Below are 23,199 nucleotides of genomic sequence, written 5' to 3'. Positions count from 1 at the left end.
GGAGGGTAACAGGGCAATACAGCATTACAGTTAGAGAGTGGTGGGGGGGTAACAGGGCAATACAACATTACAGTTAGAGAATGGTGGGGGGGTAACAGGGCAATACAGCATTACAGTCAGAGAGTGGTGGTGGGGGGTAACAGGGCAATACAACATTACAGTTAGAGAGTGTGGGGGGGTAACAGGGCAATACAACATTACAGTTAGAGAGTGGTGGTGGTGGTGGTGGGGGGGTTAACAGGACAATACAGCATTACAGTTAGAGAGAGTGGTGGGGGGGTAACAGGGCAATACAGCATTACAGTTAGAGAGTGGGGGGTAACACGGCAATACAACATTACAGTTAGAGAGTGGTGGGGGGGGTAACAGGGCAATACAGCATTACAGTTAGAGTGTGGTGGGGGGGGGGTAACAGGGCAATACAGCATTACAGTTAGAGAGTGGTGGGGGGGGTAACAGGGCAATACAGCATTACAGTTAGAGAGTGGTGGTGGGGGGGGGGCAATAACAGGGCAATACAGCATTACAGTTAGAGAGTGGTGGGGGGGTAACAGGGCAATACAGCATTACAGTTAGAGAGTGGGGGGTAACAGGGCAATACAACATTACAGTTAGAGTGGTGGGGGGGGGTAACAGGACAATACAACATTACAGTTAGAGAGTGGTGGTGGGGGGGTAACAGGGCAATACAACATTACAGTCAGAGAGTGGTGGTGGGGGGGTAACAGGGCAATACAACATTACAGTTAGAGTGGTGGGGGGGTGTAACAGGGCAATACAACATTACAGTCAGAGAGTGGTGGGGGGGGGGAGTAACAGGGCAATACAGCATTACAGTTAGAGTGGTGGTGGGGGGGTAACAGGGCAATACAACATTACAGTTAGAGAGTGGTGGGGGGGTAACAGGGCAATACAGCATTACAGTTAGAGAGGTGGGGGGGTAACAGGAAAATACAGCATTACAGTTAGAGAGTGGTGGGGGGTAACAGGGCAATACAACATTACAGTTAGAGGTGGTGGGGGGTAACAGGGCAATACAGCATTACAGTTAGACAGTGGTGGGGGGGGTAACAGGGCAATACAACATTACAGTTAGAGAGTGGTGGGGGGTAACAGGACAATACAACATTACAGTTAGAGAGTGGTGGTGGGGGGTATCAGGGCAATACAACATTACAGTTAGAGAGTGGTGGGGGGGTAACAGGACAATACAACATTACAGTTAGAGAGTGGTGGTGGTGGGGGGTAACAGGACAATACAGCATTACAGTTAGAAGAGAGTGGTGGGGGGGGGTAACAGGGCAATACAACATTACAGTTAGAGAGTGGTGGGGGCGTAACAGGGCAATACAACATTACAGTCAGAGAGTGGTGGGGGGGTTACAGGGCAATACAACATTACAGTTAGAGAGTGGGGGGGGGTAACAGGGCAATACAGCATTACAGTTAGAGTGGTGGGGGGGTACCAGGGCAATATAGCATTACAGTTAGAGAGTGGTGGTGGGGGGGTAACAGGGCAATACAGCATTACAGTTAGAGAGTGGTGGTGGGGGGTAACAGGGCAATACAGTATTACAGTTAGAGAGTGGTGGTGGGGGGGGGTAACAGGGCAATACAACATTACAGTTAGAGAGTGGTGGGGGGGTAACAGGGCAATACAACATTACAGCCAGAGAGTGGTGGGTGGGGGGGGGTAACAGGGCAATACAGCATTACAGTTAGAGAGTGGTGGGGGGTAACAGGGCAATACAACATTACAGTTAGAGAGTGGTGGGGGGTAACAGGATAATAGCATTACAGTTAGAGAGTGGTGGTGGGGGGTAACAGGGCAATACAGCATTACAGTTAGAGAGTGGTGGGGGGGGGTAACAGGGCAATACAGTATTACAGTTAGAGAGTGGTGGTGGGGGGGGTAACAGGGCAATACAACATTACAGTTAGAGAGTGGTGGGGGGGTAACAGGGCAATACAACATTACAGTTAGAGAGTGGTGGGGGGTAACAGGACAATACAACATTACAGTTAGAGAGTGGTGGTGGGGGGGGTAACAGGGCAATACAACATTACAGTTAGAGAGTGGTGGGGGGGTAACAGGACAATACAACATTACAGTCAGAGAGTGGTGGTGGGGGGTAACAGGGCAATACAACATTACAGTTAGAGAGTGGTGGGGGGTTGGTTGTACCAGGGCAATACAACATTACAGTCAGAGAGTGGTGGTGGGGGGGGGTAACAGGGCAATACAGCATTACAGTTAGAGAGTGGGGGGTAACAGGGCAATACAGCATTACAGTCAGAGAGTGGTGGTGGGGGGTAACAGGGCAATACAACATTACAGTTAGAGAGTGGGGGGGGGTAACAGGGCAATACAGCATTACAGTTAGAGAGTGGGGGGTAACAGGAAAATACAGCATTACAGTTACAGTTAGAGAGTGGTGGGGGGTAACAGGGCAATACAGCATTACAGTTAGAGAGTGGGGGAGGGTAACAGGGCAATACAGCATTACAGTTAGAGAGTGGTGGGGGGGGGGTAACAGGGCAATACAACATTACAGTTAGAGAATGGTGGGGGGTAACAGGGCAATACAACATTACAGTCAGAGAGTGGTGGTGGTGGTGGTGGGGGGGTAACAGGGCAATACAGCATTACAGTTAGAAGAGTGGTGGGGGGTAACAGGGCAATACAGCATTACAGTTAGAGAGTGGGGGGTGGTAACACGGCAATACAACATTACAGTTAGAGAGTGGTGGGTGGGGTAACAGGGCAATACAGCATTACAGTTAGAGGTGGTGGGGGGGGTAACAGGGCAATACAGCATTACAGTTAGAGAGTGGTGGTGGGGGGGGTAACAGGGCAATACAGCATTACAGTTAGAGTGGTGGTGGGGGGGGGTAACAGGGCAATACAGCATTACAGTTAGAGAGTGGTGGGGGGTAACAGGGCAATACAGCATTACAGTTAGAGAGTGGTGGGGGGTAACAGGACAATACAACATTACAGTTAGAGAGTGGTGGTGGGGGGGGTAACAGGGCAATACAACATTACAGTTAGAGAGTGGTGGGGGGGGTAACAGGACAATACAACATTACAGTCAGAGAGTGGTGGTGGGGGGGGTAACAGGGCAATACAACATTACAGTTAGAGAGTGGTGGGGGGATACCAGGGCAATACAACATTACAGTTAGAGAGTGGTGGTGGGGGGGGTAACAGGGCAATACAACATTACAGTCAGAGAGTGGTGGTGGGGGGTAACAGGGCAATACAACATTACAGTTAGAGTGGTGGGGGGGGATAACAGGGCAATACAGCATTACAGTTAGAGAGTGGTGGGGGGGTAACAGGTCAATACAGCATTACAGTTAGAGTTGGGTGGGGGTAACAGGAAAATACAGCATTACAGTTACAGTTAGAGAGTGGTGGGGGGGGTAACAGGGCAATACAGCATTACAGTTAGAGAGTGGTGGGGGGGTAACAGGGCAATACAACTTTACAGTTAGAGAATGGTGGGGGGTAACAGGGCAATACAGCATTACAGTTAGAGAGTGGTGGGGGGGTAACAGGGCAATACAGCATTACAGTCAGAGAGAATGGTGGTGGGGGGGATAACAGGGCAATACAACATTACAGTCAGAGAGTGGTGGTGGGGGGTAACAGGGCAATACAGCATTACAGTCAGAGAGTGGTGGTGGGGGGGGTAACAGGGCAATACAACATTACAGTCAGAGAGTGGTGGTGGGGGGTAGCAGGGCAATACAGCATTATAGTTAGAGAGTGGTGGGGTAACAGGGCAATACAGCATTACAGTTAGAGAGTGGTGGGGGGGGTAACAGGGCAATACAGCATTACAGTTAGAGAGTGGGGGGGTAACAGGGCAATACAGCATTACAGTTAGAGAGTGGTGGGGGGGGTAACAGGGCAATACAGCATTACAGTTAGAGAGTGGGGGGTAACAGGGCAATACAACATTACAGTTAGAGAGTGGGGGGGGTAACAGGGCAATACAGCATTACAGTTAGAGAGTGGGGGTAACACGGCAATACAACATTACAGTCAGAGAGTGGTGGGGGGGTAACAGGGCAATACAGCATTACAGTTAGAGAGTGGGGGGGTGTAACAGGGCAATACAACATTACAGTCAGAGAGTGGTGGGGGGGGGTAACAGGGCAATACAGCATTACAGTTAGAGAGTGGTGGTGGGGGGGGGAGTAACAGGGCAATACAGCATTACAGTTAGAGTGGTGGGGGGGTAACAGGGCAATACAGCATTACAGTTAGAGAGTGGTGGGGGGGTAACAGGGCAATACAGCATTACAGTTAGAGAGTGGTGGGGGGGGGGTAACAGGGCAATACAACATTACAGTTAGAGAGTGGTGGGGGGTAACAGGACAATACAACATTACAGTTAGAGAGTGGTGGTGGGGGGTATCAGGGCAATACAACATTACAGTTAGAGAGTGGTGGGGGGTAACAGGACAATACAACATTACAGTTAGAGAGTGGTGGTGGGGGGGTATCAGGGCAATACAACATTACAGTTAGAGAGTGGTGGGGGGGTAACAGGACAATACAACATTACAGTTAGAGAGTGGTGGTGGTGGGGGTAACAGGACAATACAGCATTACAGTTAGAGAGTGGTGGGGGGGGGCAACAGGGCAATACAACATTACAGTTAGAGAGTGGTGGGGGCGTAACAGGGCAATACAACATTACAGTCAGAGAGTGGTGGGGGGGGTTACAGGGCAATACAACATTACAGTTAGAGAGTGGGGGGGGGCAACAGGGCAATACAGCATTACAGTTAGAGAGTGGGGGGGGGTAAGGGCAATACAACATTACAGTTAGACAGTGGTGGGGGGGTAACAGGGCAATACAACATTACAGTTAGAGAGTGGTGGTGGGGGGGGTAACAGGGCAATACAACATTACAGTTAGAGAGTGGTGGGGGGGTAACAGGGCAATACAACATTACAGTTAGAGAGTGGTGGGGGGTAACAGGACAATACAACATTACAGTTAGAGAGTGGTGGTGGGGGGGTAACAGGGCAATACAACATTACAGTTAGAGAGTGGTGGGGGGGTAACAGGACAATACAACATTACAGTTAGAGAGTGGTGGTGGGGGGTAACAGGGCAATACAACATTACAGTTAGAGAGTGGTGGGGTTGTAACAGGACAATACAACATTACAGTTAGAGAGTGGTGGTGGGGGGAGTAACAGGGCAATACAGCATTACAGTTAGAGAGTGGGGGGTAACAGGGCAATACAACATTACAGTCAGAGAGTGGTGGTGGGGGGTAACAGGGCAATACAACATTACAGTTAGAGAGTGGGGGGGGTAACAGGGCAATACAGCATTACAGTTAGAGAGTGGGGGGGTAACAGGGCAATACAGCATTACAGTTACAGTTAGAGTGTGGTGGGGGGGATAACAGGGCAATACAGCATTACAGTTAGAGAGTGGGGGAGGGTAACAGGGCAATACAGCATTACAGTTAGAGTGGTGGGGGGTAACAGGGCAATACAACATTACAGTTAGAGAGTGGTGGGGGGGGTAACAGGGCAATACAACATTACAGTTAGAGTGGTGGTGGTGGGGTGGGGGGGTAACAGGGCAATACAGCATTACAGTTAGAAGAGTGGTGGGGGGTAACAGGGCAATACAGCATTACAGTTAGAGAGTGGGGGGTAACAGTACAACATTACAGTTAGAGAGTGGTGGGGGGGGGGTAACAGGGCAATACAGCATTACAGTTAGAGTGGTGGTGGGGGGGGTAACAGGGCAATACAGCATTACAGTTAGAGAGTGGTGGTGGGGGGGTAACAGGGCAATACAGCATTACAGTTAGAAGTGGTGGGGGGGGGTAACAGGGCAATACAGCATTACAGTTAGAGAGTGGTGGGGGGTAACAGGGCAATACAACATTACAGTTAGAGAGTGGTGGGGGGTAACAGGACAATACAACATTACAGTTAGAGAGTGGTGGTGGGGGGATAACAGGGCAATACAACATTACAGTTAGAGAGTGGTGGGGGGGTAACAGGACAATACAACATTACAGTCAGAGAGTGGTGGTGGGGGGGGGTAACAGGGCAATACAACATTACAGTTAGAGAGTGGTGGGGGGGTAACAGGGCAATACAACATTACAGTCAGAGAGTGGTGGTGGGGGGTAACAGGGCAATACAGCATTACAGTCAGAGAGTGGTGGTGGGGGGGGTAACAGGGCAATACAACATTACAGTTAGAGAGTGGGGGGGATAACAGGGCAATACAGCATTACAGTTAGAGAGTGGTGGGGGGGGTAACAGGTCAATACAGCATTACAGTTACAGTTAGAGGTGGGGGGGGTAACAGGAAAATACAGCATTACAGTTACAGTTAGAGTGGTGGGGGGGTAACAGGGCAATACAGCATTACAGTTAGAGAGTGGTGGGGGGGTAACAGGGCAATACAACATTACAGTTAGAGAATGGTGGGGGGGTAACAGGGCAATACAACATTACAGTTAGAGAGTGGGGGGGGTAACAGGGCAATACAGCATTACAGTCAGAGTGGTGGTGGGGGGGGGATAACAGGGCAATACAACATTACAGTCAGAGAGTGGTGGTGGGGGGGTAGCAGGGCAATACAGCATTACAGTCAGAGAGTGGTGGTGGGGGGGGGTAACAGGGCAATACAACATTACAGTCAGAGAGTGGTGGTGGGGGGGGTAACAGGGCAATACAGCATTACAGTTAGAGAGTGGGGGGGTAACAGGGCAATACAGCATTACAGTTAGAGAGTGGTGGGGGGGGAGTAACAGGGCAATACAGCATTACAGTTAGAGAGTGGGGGGTAACAGGGCAATACAGCATTACAGTTAGAGAGTGGTGGGGGGGTAACAGGGCAATACAGCATTACAGTTAGAGTGGTGGGGGGGTAACAGGGCAATACAACATTACAGTTAGAGAGTGGGGGGGGTAACAGGGCAATACAGCATTACAGTTAGAGAGTGTGGGGGGGCAATACAACATTACAGTTAGAGAGTGGTGGGGGGTAACAGGGCAATACAGCATTACAGTTACAGTTAGATTACAGTCAGAGAGTGGTGGGGGGGTAACAGGGCAATACAGCATTACAGTTAGAGAGTGGTGGTGGGGGGTAACAGGGCAATACAGCATTACAGTTAGAGAGTGGTGGGGGGGGTAACAGGGCAATACAGCATTACAGTTAGAGAGTGGTGGGGGGGGGGGGTAACAGGGCAATACAACATTACAGTTAGAGAGTGGTGGGGGGTAACAGGGCAATACAACATTACAGTCAGAGAGTGGTGGTGGGGGGGTAACAGGGCAATACAACATTACAGTTAGAGAGTGGTGGTGGTGGTGGGGGGGGTAACAGGACAATACAACATTACAGTTAGAGAGTGGTGGTGGGGGGGTATCAGGGCAATACAACATTACAGTTAGAGAGTGGTGGGGGTAACAGGACAATACAACATTACAGTTAGAGAGTGGTGGTGGTGGGGGGTAACAGGACAATACAGCATTACAGTTAGAAGAGAGTGGTGGGGGGGGGGTAACAGGGCAATACAACATTACAGTTAGAGAGTGGGGGGGGGTAACAGGGCAATACAACATTACAGTTAGAGAGTGGTGGGGGGGTTACAGGGCAATACAACATTACAGTTAGAGAGTGGGGGGGGTAACAGGGCAATACAGCATTACAGTTAGAGAGTGGGGGGGGTAACAGGGCAATACAGCATTACAGTTAGAGAGTGGTGGTGGGGGGTAACAGGGCAATACAGCATTACAGTTAGAGAGTGGTGGTGGGGGGGTAACAGGGCAATACAGTATTACAGTTAGAGAGTGGTGGTGGGGGGGGGGTAACAGGGCAATACAACATTACAGTTAGACAGTGGTGGGGGGGGTAACAGGGCAATACAACATTACAGTCAGAGAGTGGTGGGTGGGGGGGTAACAGGGCAATACAGCATTACAGTTAGAGAGTGGTGGGGGGGGTACCAGGGCAATATAGCATTACAGTTAGAGAGTGGTGGTGGGGGTAACAGGGCAATACAGCATTACAGTTAGAGAGTGGTGGTGGGGGGTAACAGGGCAATACAGTATTACAGTTAGAGAGTGGTGGTGGGGGGGTAACAGGGCAATACAACATTACAGTTAGAGAGTGGTGGGGGGTAACAGGGCAATACAACATTACAGTTAGAGAGTGGTGGGGGGTAACAGGACAATACAACATTACAGTTAGAGAGGTGGTGGGGGGTAACAGGGCAATACAACATTACAGTTAGAGAGTGGTGGGGGGGTAACAGGACAATACAACATTACAGTCAGAGAGTGGTGGTGGGGGGGTAACAGGGCAATACAACATTACAGTTAGAGAGTGGTGGGGGTGTACCAGGGCAATACAACATTACAGTCAGAGAGTGGTGGTGGGGGGGTAACAGGGCAATACAGCATTACAGTTAGAGTGGGTGGGGGGGGTAACAGGGCAATACAGCATTACAGTCAGAGAGTGGTGGTGGGGGGGTAACAGGGCAATACAACATTACAGTTAGAGAGTGGTGGGGGGTAACAGGGCAATACAGCATTACAGTTAGAGAGTGGGGGGGGGGGTAACAGGAAAATACAACATTACAGTTACAGTTAGAGAGTGGTGGGGGGTAACAGGGCAATACAGCATTACAGTTAGAGAGTGGGGGAGGGTAACAGGGCAATACAGCATTACAGTTAGAGAGTGGTGGGGGGGGGTAACAGGGCAATACAACATTACAGTTAGAGAATGGTGGGGGGGGTAACAGGGCAATACAACATTACAGTTAGAGAGTGGTGGTGGGGGTAACAGGGCAATACAACATTACAGTTAGAGAGTGTGGGGGGGGTAACAGGGCAATACAACATTACAGTCAGAGAGTGGTGAGAGTGGTGGTGGTGGGGGGTAACAGGACAATACAACATTACAGTTAGAAGAGTGGTGGGGGGTAACAGGGCAATACAACATTACAGTCAGAGAGTGGTGGGGGGTTACAGGGCAATACAACATTACAGTTAGAGAGTGGGGGTAACAGGGCAATACAGCATTACAGTTAGAGAGTGGGGGTACCAGGGCAATATAGCATTACAGTTAGAGAGTGGTGGTGGGGGGGGTAACAGGGCAATACAGCATTACAGTTAGAGAGTGGTGGTGGGGGTAACAGGGCAATACAGTATTACAGTTAGAGAGTGGTGGTGGGGGGGTAACAGGGCAATACAACATTACAGTTAGACAGTGGTGGGGGGTAACAGGGCAATACAACATTACAGCCAGAGAGTGGTGGGTGGGGGGGGTAACAGGGCAATACAGCATTACAGTTAGAGAGTGGTGGGGGGGGGTACCAGGGCAATATAGCATTACAGTTAGAGAGTGGTGGTGGGGGGTAACAGGGCAATACAGCATTACAGTTAGAGAGTGGTGGTGGGGGGTAACAGGGCAATACAGTATTACAGTTAGAGAGTGGTGGTGGGGGGTAACAGGGCAATACAACATTACAGTTAGAGAGTGGTGGGGGGGGTAACAGGGCAATACAACATTACAGTTAGAGAGTGGTGGGGGTAACAGGACAATACAACATTACATTTAGAGAGTGGTGGTGGGGGGTAACAGGGCAATACAACATTACAGTTAGAGAGTGGTGGGGGGGTAACAGGACAATACAACATTACAGTCAGAGAGTGGTGGGGGGGGTAACAGGGCAATACAACATTACAGTTAGAGAGTGGTGGGGGGTTGTACCAGGGCAATACAACATTACAGTCAGAGAGTGGTGGTGGGGGTAACAGGGCAATACAGCATTACAGTTAGAGAGTGGGGGGTAACAGGGCAATACAGCATTACAGTCAGAGAGTGGTGGTGGGGGGGTAACAGGGCAATACAACATTACAGTTAGAGAGTGGGGGGGGGGGGTAACAGGGCAATACAGCATTACAGTTAGAGAGTGGGGGGTAACAGGAAAATACAGCATTACAGTTACAGTTAGAGAGTGGTGGGGGGGTAACAGGGCAATACAGCATTACAGTTAGAGAGTGGGGGGGGTAACAGGGCAATACAGCATTACAGTTAGAGAGTGGTGGGGGGGGGGTAACAGGGCAATACAACTTTACAGTTAGAGAATGGTGGGGGGTAACAGGGCAATACAGCATTACAGTCAGAGAGTGGTGGTGGGGGGGTAACAGGGCAATACAACATTACAGTTAGAGAGTGTGGGGGGTAACAGGGCAATACAACATTACAGTCAGAGAGTGGTGAGAGTGGTGGTGGTGGGGGGGGGTAACAGGACAATACAGCATTACAGTTAGAAGAGAGTGGGTGGGGGGGTAACAGGGCAATACAGCATTACAGTTAGAGAGTGGGGGGTAACACGGCAATACAACATTACAGCCAGAGAGTGGTGGGTGGGGGGGTAACAGGGCAATACAGCATTACAGTTAGAGAGTGGTGGGGGGGGGGCAATACAGCATTACAGTTAGAGAGTGGTGGTGGGGGGTAACAGGGCAATACAGCATTACAGTTAGAGAGTGGTGGTGGGGGGTAACAGGGCAATACAGCATTACAGTTAGAGAGTGGTGGGGGGGGTAACAGGGCAATACAGCATTACAGTTAGAGAGTGGTGGGGGGTAACAGGGCAATACAACATTACAGTTAGAGAGTGGTGGGGGGTAACAGGACAATACAACATTACAGTTAGAGAGTGGTGGGGGGGGGGGTAACAGGACAATACAACATTACAGTTAGAGAGTGGTGGGGGGGTAACAGGACAATACAACATTACAGTCAGAGAGTGGTGGTGGGGGGTAACAGGGCAATACAACATTACAGTTAGAGAGTGGTGGGGGGTTGTACCAGGGCAATACAACATTACAGTCAGAGAGTGGTGGTGGGGGGGGTAACAGGGCAATACAGCATTACAGTCAGAGAGTGGTGGTGGGGGGGGTAACAGGGCAATACAACATTACAGTTAGAGAGTGGGGGGATAACAGGGCAATACAGCATTACAGTTAGAGAGTGGTGGGGGGTAACAGGTCAATACAGCATTACAGTTACAGTTAGAGAGTGGGGTGGGGGGGGTAACAGGAAAATACAGCATTACAGTTACAGTTAGAGAGTGGTGGGGGTAACAGGGCAATACAGCATTACAGTTAGAGAGTGGGGGAGGGTAACAGGGCAATACAGCATTACAGTTAGAGAGTGGTGGGGGGGTAACAGGGCAATACAACTTTACAGTTAGAGAATGGTGGGGGGGGTAACAGGGCAATACAGCATTACAGTTAGAGAGTGGGGGGGGTAACAGGGCAATACAGCATTACAGTCAGAGAGTGGTGGTGGGGGGGATAACAGGGCAATACAACATTACAGTCAGAGAGTGGTGGTGGGGGGGTAGCAGGGCAATACAGCATTACAGTCAGAGAGTGGTGGTGGGGGTAACAGGGCAATACAACATTACAGTCAGAGAGTGGTGGTGGGGGGTAGCAGGGCAATACAGCATTATAGTTAGAGAGTGGGGGGGTAACAGGGCAATACAGCATTACAGTTAGAGAGTGGTGGGGGGGGTAACAGGGCAATACAGCATTACAGTTAGAGAGTGGGGGGTAACAGGGCAATACAGCATTACAGTTAGAGAGTGGTGGGGGGGGTAACAGGGCAATACAGCATTACAGTTAGAGAGTGGGGGGGGTAACAGGGCAATACAACATTACAGTTAGAGAGTGGGGGGTAACAGGGCAATACAGCATTACAGTTAGAGAGTGGGGGGTAACACGGCAATACAACATTACAGTCAGAGAGTGGTGGGGGGGTAACAGGGCAATACAGCATTACAGTTAGAGAGTGGGGGGTGTAACAGGGCAATACAGTATTACAGTCAGAGAGTGGTGGTGGGGGGGGGGGGGTAACAGGGCAATACAGCATTACAGTTAGAGAGTGGTGGTGGGGGGTAACAGGGCAATACAGCATTACAGTTAGAGAGTGGTGGGGGGGTAACAGGGCAATACAGCATTACAGTTAGAGAGTGGTGGGGGGGTAACAGGGCAATACAGCATTACAGTTAGAGAGTGGTGGGGGGTAACAGGGCAATACAACATTACAGTTAGAGAGTGGTGGGGGGTAACAGGACAATACAACATTACAGTTAGAGAGTGGTGGTGGGGGGGTATCAGGGCAATACAACATTACAGTTAGAGAGTGGTGGGGGGTAACAGGACAATACAACATTACAGTTAGAGAGTGGTGGTGGTGGGGGGTAACAGGACAATACAGCATTACAGTTAGAAGAGAGTGGTGGGGGGGGTAACAGGGCAATACAACATTACAGTTAGAGAGTGGTGGGGGCGTAACAGGGCAATACAACATTACAGTCAGAGAGTGGTGGGGGGTTACAGGGCAATACAACATTACAGTTAGAGAGTGGGGGCGTAACAGGGCAATACAGCATTACAGTTAGAGAGTGGGGGGGGGGGTAATAGGGCAATACAACATTACAGTTAGAGAGTGGGGGGGAAGGGGGTAATAGGGCAATACAACATTACAGTTAGAGAGTGGGGGGGAAGGGGGTAATAGGGCTGGGGTCATTTAATATGAAGAAGAGGAAACCACTTGAATACTTTGATTTTGACATGCAACCTGAGATAAATAGTAAGCAAATAAGAGTTCTCCTCTTCACTTCCTCCCCTCCCCACTTCTTGTAGATGATTTTCAGGTCATTCCTCCCTTTCCACCCCTCCTCACCTCTTGTAGACAATCTTTAGGTCTTTCCAGTGCAGGAAGTTGCAGGAGCGTGGTTTCCGTGCCAACACCATGGTGGTCATGTCCCTGGTGATCTTCTTCTTCTCTCGCTCTGGGATGGGCGTGAACCACTTCTGGAGACGGAGCTTGCCCTGGCGACTGAAGAGGAGCAGGAAACGCATCTAAAAGGGCGAGATGGGTTAGTAGAGGACATGCAGAGAGGAGAGAAAAATATAGGGCAGAACGCTGGGTTCCAATATTTATCTTTCAAACCTTCATTCAGGTAGTTGGGTGAAAACCCTGGAATGAGTAGGTGTGTCCAAACTGTTGACTGGTACTGTACACAGTTGAAGTCAGAAGTTTACATACACCTTAGCCAAATAAATTTAAACTCAGTTTTTCAGAATTACTGACATTTATTCCTAGTAGAAATTCTATGTCTTAGGTCAGTTAGGATCCCCACTTTACTTGTGAAAGATTGTGAAATGTCAGAATAATAGTAGAGAGAATGATTTATTTCAGCTTTTATTTGTTTCATCACATTCCCAGTGGGTCAGAAGTTTACATACACTCAATTAGTATTTGGTAGCCTTCCAAAATAAGTTGGGTGAATTTTGGCCAATTCCTCCTGACAGAGCTGGTGTAACTGAGTCAGGTTTGTAGGCCTCCTTGTGTAACCGATGTGAAATGGCTAGCTAGTTAGCGGTGTTCGCGCTAAATAGTGTTTCAATCGGTGACGTCACTTGCTCTGAGACCTTGAAGTAGTGGTTCCCCTTGCTCTGCAAGGGCCGCGGCTTTTGTGGAGCGATGGGTAACGATGCTTCGAGGGTGACTGTTGATGATATGTACAGAGGGTCCCTGGTTCGAGCCCGGGTATGGGCGAAGGGACGGTCTAAAGTTATACTGTTACACTTACACACGCTTTTTCAGTTCTGCCAACAGACTTTCTATAAGATTGAGGTCAGGGCTTTGTGATGGCCATTTCAATACCTTGACTTTGTTGTCCTTAAGCAATTTTGCCACAACTTTGGAACTATGCTTGGGGTCATTGTCCATTTGTAAGACCCATTTCCGACCAAGCTTTAATTTCCTGACTGATGTCTTGAGATGTTGCTTCAATATATCCACATCATTTTCCTTCCTCATGTTGCCATTGTGATGTGCACCAGTCCCTCCTGCAGCAAAGCACCCCCACAACATGATGCTACCACCCCCGTGCTTCACGGTTGGGATGGTGTCCTTCAGCTTGCAAGCCTCCCCCTTTTTCCTTCAAACATAACGATGGTCATTATGGCCAAACAGTTCTAGTTTTGTTTCATCGGACCAGAGGACATTTCTCCAAAAACTACGATTTTTGTCCCCATGTGCAGTTGCAAAACGTAGTCTGGCTTTTTTTATGGCTGTTTTGGAGCAGTGGCTTCTTCCTTGCTGAGCGGCCTTTCAGGTTATGTCGATATAGGACTCGTTTTACTGTGGATATAGATACTTTTGTACCGGTTTCCTCCAGCAAAGTCCTTTGCTGTTGTTCTGGGATTGATTTGCACTTTTCGCACCAAAGTACGTTCATCTCTAGGAGAAATCGCCTTTCTGAGTGGTGTGACGGCTGCGTGGTCCCATGGTGTTTATACTTGCGTACTATTGTTTGTACAGATGAACGTGGTACCTTCAGGCGCTTGGAAATTCCTCCCAAGGATGAACCAGACTTGTTTTTTAACTGAGGTCTTGGCTGATTTCTTTTGATTTTCCCATGATGTCAAGCAAAGAGGCACTGAGTTTGAAGGTAGGCCTTGAAATACATCCACAGGTACACCTCCAATTGACTCAAATTATGTCAATTAACCCATCAGAAGCTTCTAAAGCATGACATCATTTTCTGGAATTTTCCAAGCTGTTTAAAGGCAGTCAACATAGTGTATGTAAACTTCTGACCCACTGGAATTGTGATACAGTGAATTATAAGTGAAATAATCTGTCTGTAAACAATTGTTGGAAAAATGACGTGTTAAGCACAAAGTAGATGTCCTAACCGACATACCAAAACTATAGTTTGTTTACAAGAAATTTGTGGAGTGGTAGAAAAACAAGTTTTAATGACTCCAACCTAAGTGCATGTAAACTTCTGACTTCAACTGTATAGTACAGTATATAGTACCAGCTTGGACACACCTACTCATTCAAAGGTTTTTCTTTATTTTGATTCTGATTACAGTGACAGTGTTTTTGTAATCGGATTACATGTAAAACTGAGGAGATGTAATCATTACTCCCCTGTACCCAACCTCTTTCATTTAGTAATACTGTTTTGCTTCCAAGAGAACTCAAGAGACGTGCTAGTGCTGTTTAGAGAGTGTGTTTCCTTGCTTTGTTCAGCTGGATGTCCAATTTGATATTCATTAGAACTAAGCCAATGGGGCCAAGGGATCTCTGGTTTCATCTTCCTGCTATTGTTGACTTCAGAGGACCACAGCTGGACAAGCTTTCTCTGAGGACATCTATTGTTGTCAACTGTTAAACTGAGCCGGCGACGCCAGCAAAGCCATTCGTTGGCCAGCAAAGCCATACAGAATACACAATATAGAAATGAATTAACTTAACATAAATGTGTTTCCTTCTTAACCTTGCACTGCAGATGTGTATAGTTGTTAATGAATGGCAGCAAAGCCATTGATATTTCAGGGACTTGAGGCATCGTTGGTCTGACAGTAGGACAGAGACGAGGATATATAAATAACATAGGATTAGAAGTTCTGCTATTAAAACGTTATACCTTTCTAAATTCAGGGAGACGTACAGGGCATTCAGAAAGTATTCACACCCCTTGATTGTTTCCACATGTTGTTGTGTTACAGCCTGAAATGAAAATGGATCAAATTGAGACTGTGTGTCACTGGACTACACAATATACCCCAACATGTCAAAGCGGAATTATGTTTTTACAAACTTAAAAAAATGTATTAAACATGTAAATCTGAAATGTCTTTGAATCAATAAGTATTGAACCCATTTGTTATGGCCTAAATATGCTGAACAAGTCACATAATAAGTTGCATGGACTCTATAATAGTGTAACATGTTTTTTGAATGACTACCTCATCTCTGTACCCAACACATGTATCTGTAAGGGCCCTCTGTTGAGCTGTGAATTTACAACACAGATTCAACCACAAAGACCAGGGAGGTTTTCCAATGCCTCACAAAGATGGGCACCTATTGGTAGATGGGTCAAAATAAATCAAACATTGAATATGGCTTTGTGCATGGTGAAGTTATTAATTACACTTTGGATGGTGTATCAATACACCCAGTCACTACAAAGATAAAGATCCAATCAAATTTGATTTGCACCAGATCAAAGTGGAGCTATATACAGGGAGTACCAGTACCAGATCAATGTGGAGCGATATACAGGGAGTACCAGATCACTGTGGAGCTATATACAGGGAGTACCAGATCACTGTGGAGCTATATACAGGGAGTACCAGTACCAGATCAATGTGGAGCGATATACAGGGAGTACCAGATCACTGTGGAGCTATATACAGGGAGTACCAGTACCAGATCAATGTGGAGCTATATACAGGGAGTACCAGTACCAGATCACTGTGGAGCTATATACAGGGAGTACCAGTACCAGATCAATGTGGAGCTATATACAGGGAGTACCAGATCACTGTGGAGCTATATACAGGGAGTACCAGATCACTGTGGAGCTATATACAGGGAGTACCAGTACCAGATCAATGTGGAGCGATATACAGGGAGTACCAGATCACTGTGGAGCTATATACAGGGTGTACCAGTACCAGATCAATGTGGAGCTATATAAATTCAGTGCCTCTTTGCTTGACATCATGGGAAAATCTAAAGAAATCAGCCAAGACCTCAGAAAAAATTATTGTAGACCTCCACAACTCTGGTTCATCCTTGGGAGCAATTTCCAAACGCCTGAAGGTACCACGTTCATCTGTACAAACAATAGTACGCAAGTATAAACACCATGGAACCACACAGCCGTCATACCGCTTAGGAAGGAGATGGGTTCTGTCTTCTAGAGATGAACATACTTTAGTGCGAAAAGTGCAAATCAATCCCAGAACAACAGCAAAGGACCTTGTGAAGGTGCTGGAGGAAACAGGTACAAAAGTATCTATATCCACAGTAAAACAAGTCCTATATCGACATGACCTTAAAGGCCGCTCAGCAAGGAAGAAGCCACTGCTCCAAAACAGCCATAAAAAAAGTCAGACTACCATTTGCAACTGCACATGGGGACAAAGATCGTACTTTTTGGAGAAATGCGCTCTGGTCTGATGAAACAAAACAGAACTATTTGGCCAAAATGACCATCATTATGTTCGGAGTAAAAAGGGGGATGCTTGCAAGCCGAAGATCACCATCCCAACCGTGAAGCGCGGGGGTGGCAGCATCATGTTGTGGGGGTGCTTTGCTGCCAGAGGGACTGGTGCACTTCACAAAATAGATGGCAACATGATGTTGAAAATTATGAGGATATATTGAAGTCAGGAAGTTAAAGCTTGGTCACAAATGGGTCTTCCAAATGGACAATGACCCCAAGCATACTTCCAAAGTTGTGGCAAAGTGGCTTAAGGACAACAAAGTCAAGGTATTGAAATGGCAATCACAATGCCCTGACTTCAATCACATAGAAAATTTGTGGGCAGAACTGAAAAAGCGTGTGCAAGCAAGGAGGCCTACAAACCTGACTCAGTTACACCAGCTCTGTCAGGAGGAATGGGCCAAAATTCACCAAATGTATTGTGGGAAGCTTGTGTAAGGCTACCTGAAACCTTTGACCCAAGTCAAACAATTTAAAGGCAATGCTACCAAATACTAATTGAGTGTATGTACATTTCTGACCCACTGGGAATGTGATGAAATAAATTAAAGCAAAACTAAATAATTCTCTCTGCTATTATTCTGACATTTCACAATCTTAAAATAAAGTGGGGATCCTAACTAACCTAAAACAGGGAATTTTTACTCTGATTAAATGTCAAGAATTGTGAAAAACTGAGTTTAAATGTATTTGGCTAAGGTGTATGTAAACTTCCGACTTCAAATGTATATACAGGTGTCATGACGTTGGCCTGGGGGTAGGGTTATGACAGTCATAAATACCTCTTCCCCCCTTTTTCCTCTCTCTACCCTACTGATGTTACATTTGCAAACCCCCTTGGTTAACATAGGGATTCTGGGAACATCAGAAGGTGGGGGGAAATGAACTATATTCTGGTAATCCGACCAAAGGAACATATGCAGTAGTACTTAATGAATATGATGTCAGTTCGGTTGTCATCTGAGACATTCTCATCAATGATAAGATGACAAACTCTACAGTGGAAAGTCTACACATCAGAGTTATCGGATTCACATGGAATTGTTGTTCAATTTAAATGTTTGAATATGAAATCATTCGTGATGGGATGAAATGTGATTTTAGCTTCTAAAATGTGAGATTTGGGTTTTCATAAGGTTCGGGCTCTGCTCAATCAGTGGCCCGCCCTGTGAAGGGACATGGGCTATAAAACTTTTCAAACACGCCCTCTTCTCCCTTCCTATATAAAGCCTTGACGACAATATAACCTCCTGTTCCAAGGATGTGAGGACGACGGTCCTATGTCAAAATGGTTCAGATAATAACTACAGAACGAAGCCAACTTCAGCGTGAGCTTTGGTTGCGAATGGTATGAACTTTGAACTCTTATTCACTACAGAAGTGATACCTCCTAGCCATTGAGTTAGCAACAGCAACTGCAAACGAGGGTTAGGAAGGAACAGACAGAGTATCACGTCTATCACACAACTACGTTACTACAACGTATGCAATTGACCACCAGAGACTTTCTTCAAAGGACAAAGGACTCGGTTTGGCAACATGGCCTTCCATCTACCACCAACCTACCGAAGCGCAGCTTAGAGTAAATATTTATTGCATTTTCCTTTTCCAAATAGGCGGTAATTTAGAATGCATAAGACACTGTATATACGATATATCTCATTTTGTCTGTCATAGTTGAAGTGTACCTATGATGGAAATTACAGGCCTCTCTCATCTTTTTAAGTGGGAGAACATGCACAATTGGTGGCTGACTAAATACTTTTTTGCCCCAAAAATCCAGAAAATCACATTGTAGGATTTTTAATGAATTTATTTTCAAATTATGGTGGAAAATAAGTATTTGGTCAATAACAAAAGTTTATCTCAATAATTTTTTACCAAAAAGTTATATTTTGGTTTCATCTGACCATATGACATTCTCCCAATCTTCTTCTGGATCATCCAAATGCTCTCTAGCAAACTTCAGACGGGCCTGTACATGTACTGGCTTAAGCAGGGGGATACGTCTGGCACTGCAGGATTTGAGTCCCTGGCGGCGTAGTGTGTTACTGATGGTAGGCTTTGTTACTTTTGTCCCAGCTCTCTGCAGGTCTTTCACTAGGTCCCCCGTGTGGTTCTGGGATTTTTGTTCACCGTTCTTGTGATCATTTTGACCCCATGGGGTGAGATCTTGCGTGGAGCCCCAGATCGAGGGAGATTATCAGTGGTTTTGTATGTCTTGCATTTCCTAATAATTGCTCCCACAGTTGATTTCTTCAAACCAAGCTGCTTACCTATTGCAGATTCAGTCTTCCCAGCCTGGTGCAAGTCTACAATTTTGTTTCTGGTGTCCTTTAACAGCTCTTTGGTCTTGGCCATAGTGGAGTTTGGAGTGTGACTGTTTGAGTTTGTGGACAGGTGTCTTTTATACTGAAAACAAGTTCAAACAGGTGCCATTAATACAGGTAACGAGTGGAGGACAGAGGAGCCTCTTAAAGAAGAAGTTACAGGTCTGTGAGCCAGAAATCTTGCTTGTTTGTAGGTGACCAAATACTTATTTTCCACCATAATTTGCAAATAATTAAATTAAAAATCCTACAATGTGATTTTCTGGATTTTTTTCTTCTCATTTTGTCTGTCTTAGTTGGAGTGTACCTATGATGAAAATTACCGGCCTCTCTCATCTTTTTAAGTGGGAGAACTTGCACAATTGGTGGCTGACTAAATACTTTTTTGCCCCACTGTATACTGTTTCCTATACTATTTTATAGTATCTCATTCACTTAATAATGCAAACATATCTTGCATTACTCATCTTATATGTATATACTATTCTATAGTATCTCATTCACTTAATAATGCAAACATATCTTGCATTACTCATCTTATATGTATATACTGTTTCCTATACTATTCTATAGTATCTCATTCACTTAATAATGCAAACATATCTTGCATTACTCATCTTATATGTATATACTGTTTCCTATACTATTCTATAGTATCTCATTCACTTAATAATGCAAACATATCTTGCATTACTCATCTTATATGTATATACTGTTTCCTATACTATTTTATAGTATCTCATTCACTTAATAATGCAAAAATATCTTGCATTACTCATCTCATATGTATATACTGTTTCCTATACTATTCTATAGTATGTCATTCACTTAATAATGCAAACATATCTTGCATTACTCATCTTATATGTGTATACTGTTTCCTATACTATTCTATAGTATCTCATTCACTTAATAATGCAAACATATCTTGCATTACTCATCTTATATGTGTATACTGTTTCCTATACTATTTTTCTGTATCTTAGTTCGTTCCGCTCTGACATCGCTCATCCAAATGTATATATTCTAAATTCATTCCTACTTAGATTTGTGTGTATTGGGTATTTGTTGGGTAATTTGTTAGATATTACTTGTTAGATTTTACTGCTCTGTCAGAGCTAGAAGCACAAGCATTTAGCTACACCGGCAATAACATCTGCAAATCACGTGTTTGTGACCAATAAAATTAGATTTGGATTAACGGCTGTGATAGGAGAAAACTGAGGATGGATCAACAACATTGTAGTTACTCCACAATACTAACCTAAATGACAGAGTGAAAAGAAGTTAGCCTGTACAGAATATACATATTCCAAAACATGCATCCTGTTTACAATAAGGAACTAAAAAAGTTAAACTGCAAAAAAAAATTGCAAAGAAATTAACTTTATGCCCTGAATACAAAGCGTTATGTTATTCAACACACCACTGAGTACCAATTCATATTTCAAGCATGGTGGTGGCTGCATCATGCTTGTCAGCGGCAAGGACTAGGGAGGTTTTTTGTTTGTTGATAAAAATAAAACAGAATATAGCGCAAGCAAAATCCCAGCAGAAAACTTGGTTCAGTCTGCTTTCCACCAGACACTGTGAGACACATTCATCATTCAGCAGGACAATAACCTAAAACACAAGGACAAATATACATTGGAGTTGCTTACCGAAATAACTTTGGCCTAGTTATGATTTAAATCGGTTTGAAAATCTATGGCAAGACTTGAAAATGGCTGTCTGGCAATGATCAACAACCAATGTGATTTTTTTGTGTACAATACAGGTGTGCAAAGCTCTCAGAGTTATCCAGAAAGAATCACAGCTGTAATCACTGCAGAATGTGATTCTAACATGTATTGACTCAGGGGTGTGTTACTTATATAAATGGGGTTTTTCCATATTTAATTATCAATTCATTTACTAAAATGTCTAAAAACATGTTTTCACTTTGTCATTATGGAGTATCGTGTGTAGATGGGTGAGAGAAAACAAATATTTAATCCATTTTGAATTCAGGCTGTAACACAACAAATGTGGAATAAGTCAAGGGGTATGAATACTTTATGAAAACACTACTTACAGTTATTGAAAGGGCAATGCAGTCCCAAATAGGCTATGACGCCTAAACTGTATAAACATATCCCAGGTTGCCACTGTCACCGGGGCTGTGCAGAGTCACCTGCCAAGCGACAAGTGACGGAATATGTTCCGCAGGAGGGAAATACCCCTTACTTCCGACTTGTCCCTTCCGCAGAGATACTGTAGCGTACCCATTCAAAGCCCATCAAACATTTAGAATAAACGATGTATTTATAATCAATATATGTATAGTGTATAGGGAGGGCAAACGATAAATGACAAATATACAGTTGAAACGGACTCAGAAATCCTAAACAAACACCTGGCAGCTAATGTACAGGTACAGTCTAGTGACTGTCAGAATAGTCTGACTCAATACTAAATTAGAACAGCGCGTCATGCACCGGAAAAAAACGAAAAAAACTCACCACTTTGAGGATTTTTGGGGGGATCGTTTTTAGTAAATAAAAGTTAGTAAAATAGTTTCACCTCGCACAGCCTGTCTGACAACTGACAGGGCGCATATCTGTCGTTGTTCCTCCAGAACGCTCGCTGACCTCCGAGCTGAACGGGTACAACTCCTCCCTTCTGGAGCCTGTGGGGATTAGCCCCTACGTCACCAGCCCTCTTTTCTGGATTGGATGTGAGCTTTACACCTGTTCAATACTGTACCGGAGGTGGCTACTGTACCAGGCTAGGCGTATTAGCATACTGATACAAAATTAGCTCAATTAAAAATGTTTTAAAAAAGCATTGCCAGTGTGGCTACTGAGTGGGAGGCTAAAGGTTATTAAGCAGTATTGCTTCGTTGTTTTAGCCTTCATAAACTGTTCATGTGCAGGCGTTCCCCAAGACATTAAAAAAGTAGCCTAAAGAATCAATGAATGAACGTGTCACCTGACATGGTGTTTCAGAGGCCTGTGCACCTCTTGTTCTTGGAAAAGACTTGAGGGGGCAGCACTACACAAAACAAATGAACTAGTAGGCACGCTGCTTTTTTTCCTGTCGCGTTTTGCCTGGCCACAACTCAGCTGGTTTTAGAGAGCAAAAGCCAGTGTTGCCAACTCCTCAGTAAGGAAAGTAGCTATTGGCTGTCCTAGAAGTCGCTAAATGACGTCATCACCTAATGTCGCTAAATTGGCCACACTGAGCAGAACACTTGAACATGAAAAGCCGTGTCTTTCTATTGCAATATCGTCTGGTTTCTCATAGGAATTCACAAGGTCAGTTATTTGCAAAATGTTGACATACATACTGTAAATGTGTTGTATTTTGTTTTGTGGGGAAATTAGAAGGTTATTGAGGGTGCAGAAACTGTTTGCAAAGTCAAAGTGTTAACACTAACCTATGTGTGAGAGTATTCTATGCTGGTCCTCGTTTCAAGATCATGATGAAATATTTGTCTGTTTATGATCATCTGTAATTGTCAGGCTACTACTCTCACTGTAGGCTATATATTCATTTAGATCACCGTATGGCACTACCAGACATACACAACCCCAGTTTTAACTCACATTACAATAGTCCCATTGACAGACGAAGTGCCTTGTCATGTGAGGTTGGTTTCTCCTTCAGTCACACAGCAGCTGACCCATTCTATAAAGGTGTCACACAGCAGCTGACCCATTCTATAAAGGTGTCAGACAGCAGCTGACCCATTCTATAAAGGTGTCACACA

The 23,199-nt window shown here is 45.6% G+C and overlaps 1 protein-coding gene across 4 annotated transcripts in view; it reads right to left on the bottom strand.

The window, feature by feature from the left end:
- Positions 1-22,121, bottom strand: part of LOC115126330 (AP-1 complex subunit sigma-3-like) — a 48,115-nt gene extending 25,994 nt beyond the window's left edge. The window contains exons 1-2 of one of the 4 annotated variants that reach the window (XM_065013693.1): positions 21,950-22,121; positions 12,765-12,943 (exon numbers count right to left, since the gene is read on the bottom strand). In XM_065013693.1, coding sequence (XP_064869765.1) covers positions 12,765-12,943 — 179 coding nt within the window. In that variant the 5' untranslated portion in view covers positions 21,950-22,121. Of the gene's footprint in view, positions 1-12,764; positions 12,944-21,522; positions 21,625-21,949 lie in introns of those variants that run through there. The other 3 variants (XM_065013694.1, XM_065013696.1, XM_065013695.1) reach the window with 3 other exon arrangements.
- Positions 22,122-23,199: the final 1,078 nt, after the last annotated feature.

The sequence above is a fragment of the Oncorhynchus nerka genome, linkage group LG9b (genome assembly GCF_034236695.1).
Source record: "Oncorhynchus nerka isolate Pitt River linkage group LG9b, Oner_Uvic_2.0, whole genome shotgun sequence".
Lineage (NCBI taxonomy): Eukaryota > Metazoa > Chordata > Actinopteri > Salmoniformes > Salmonidae > Oncorhynchus > Oncorhynchus nerka.
The sequence above is the reverse complement of the archived record's forward strand: the minus strand, read 5'-3'. Positions and strand labels throughout refer to the sequence as shown.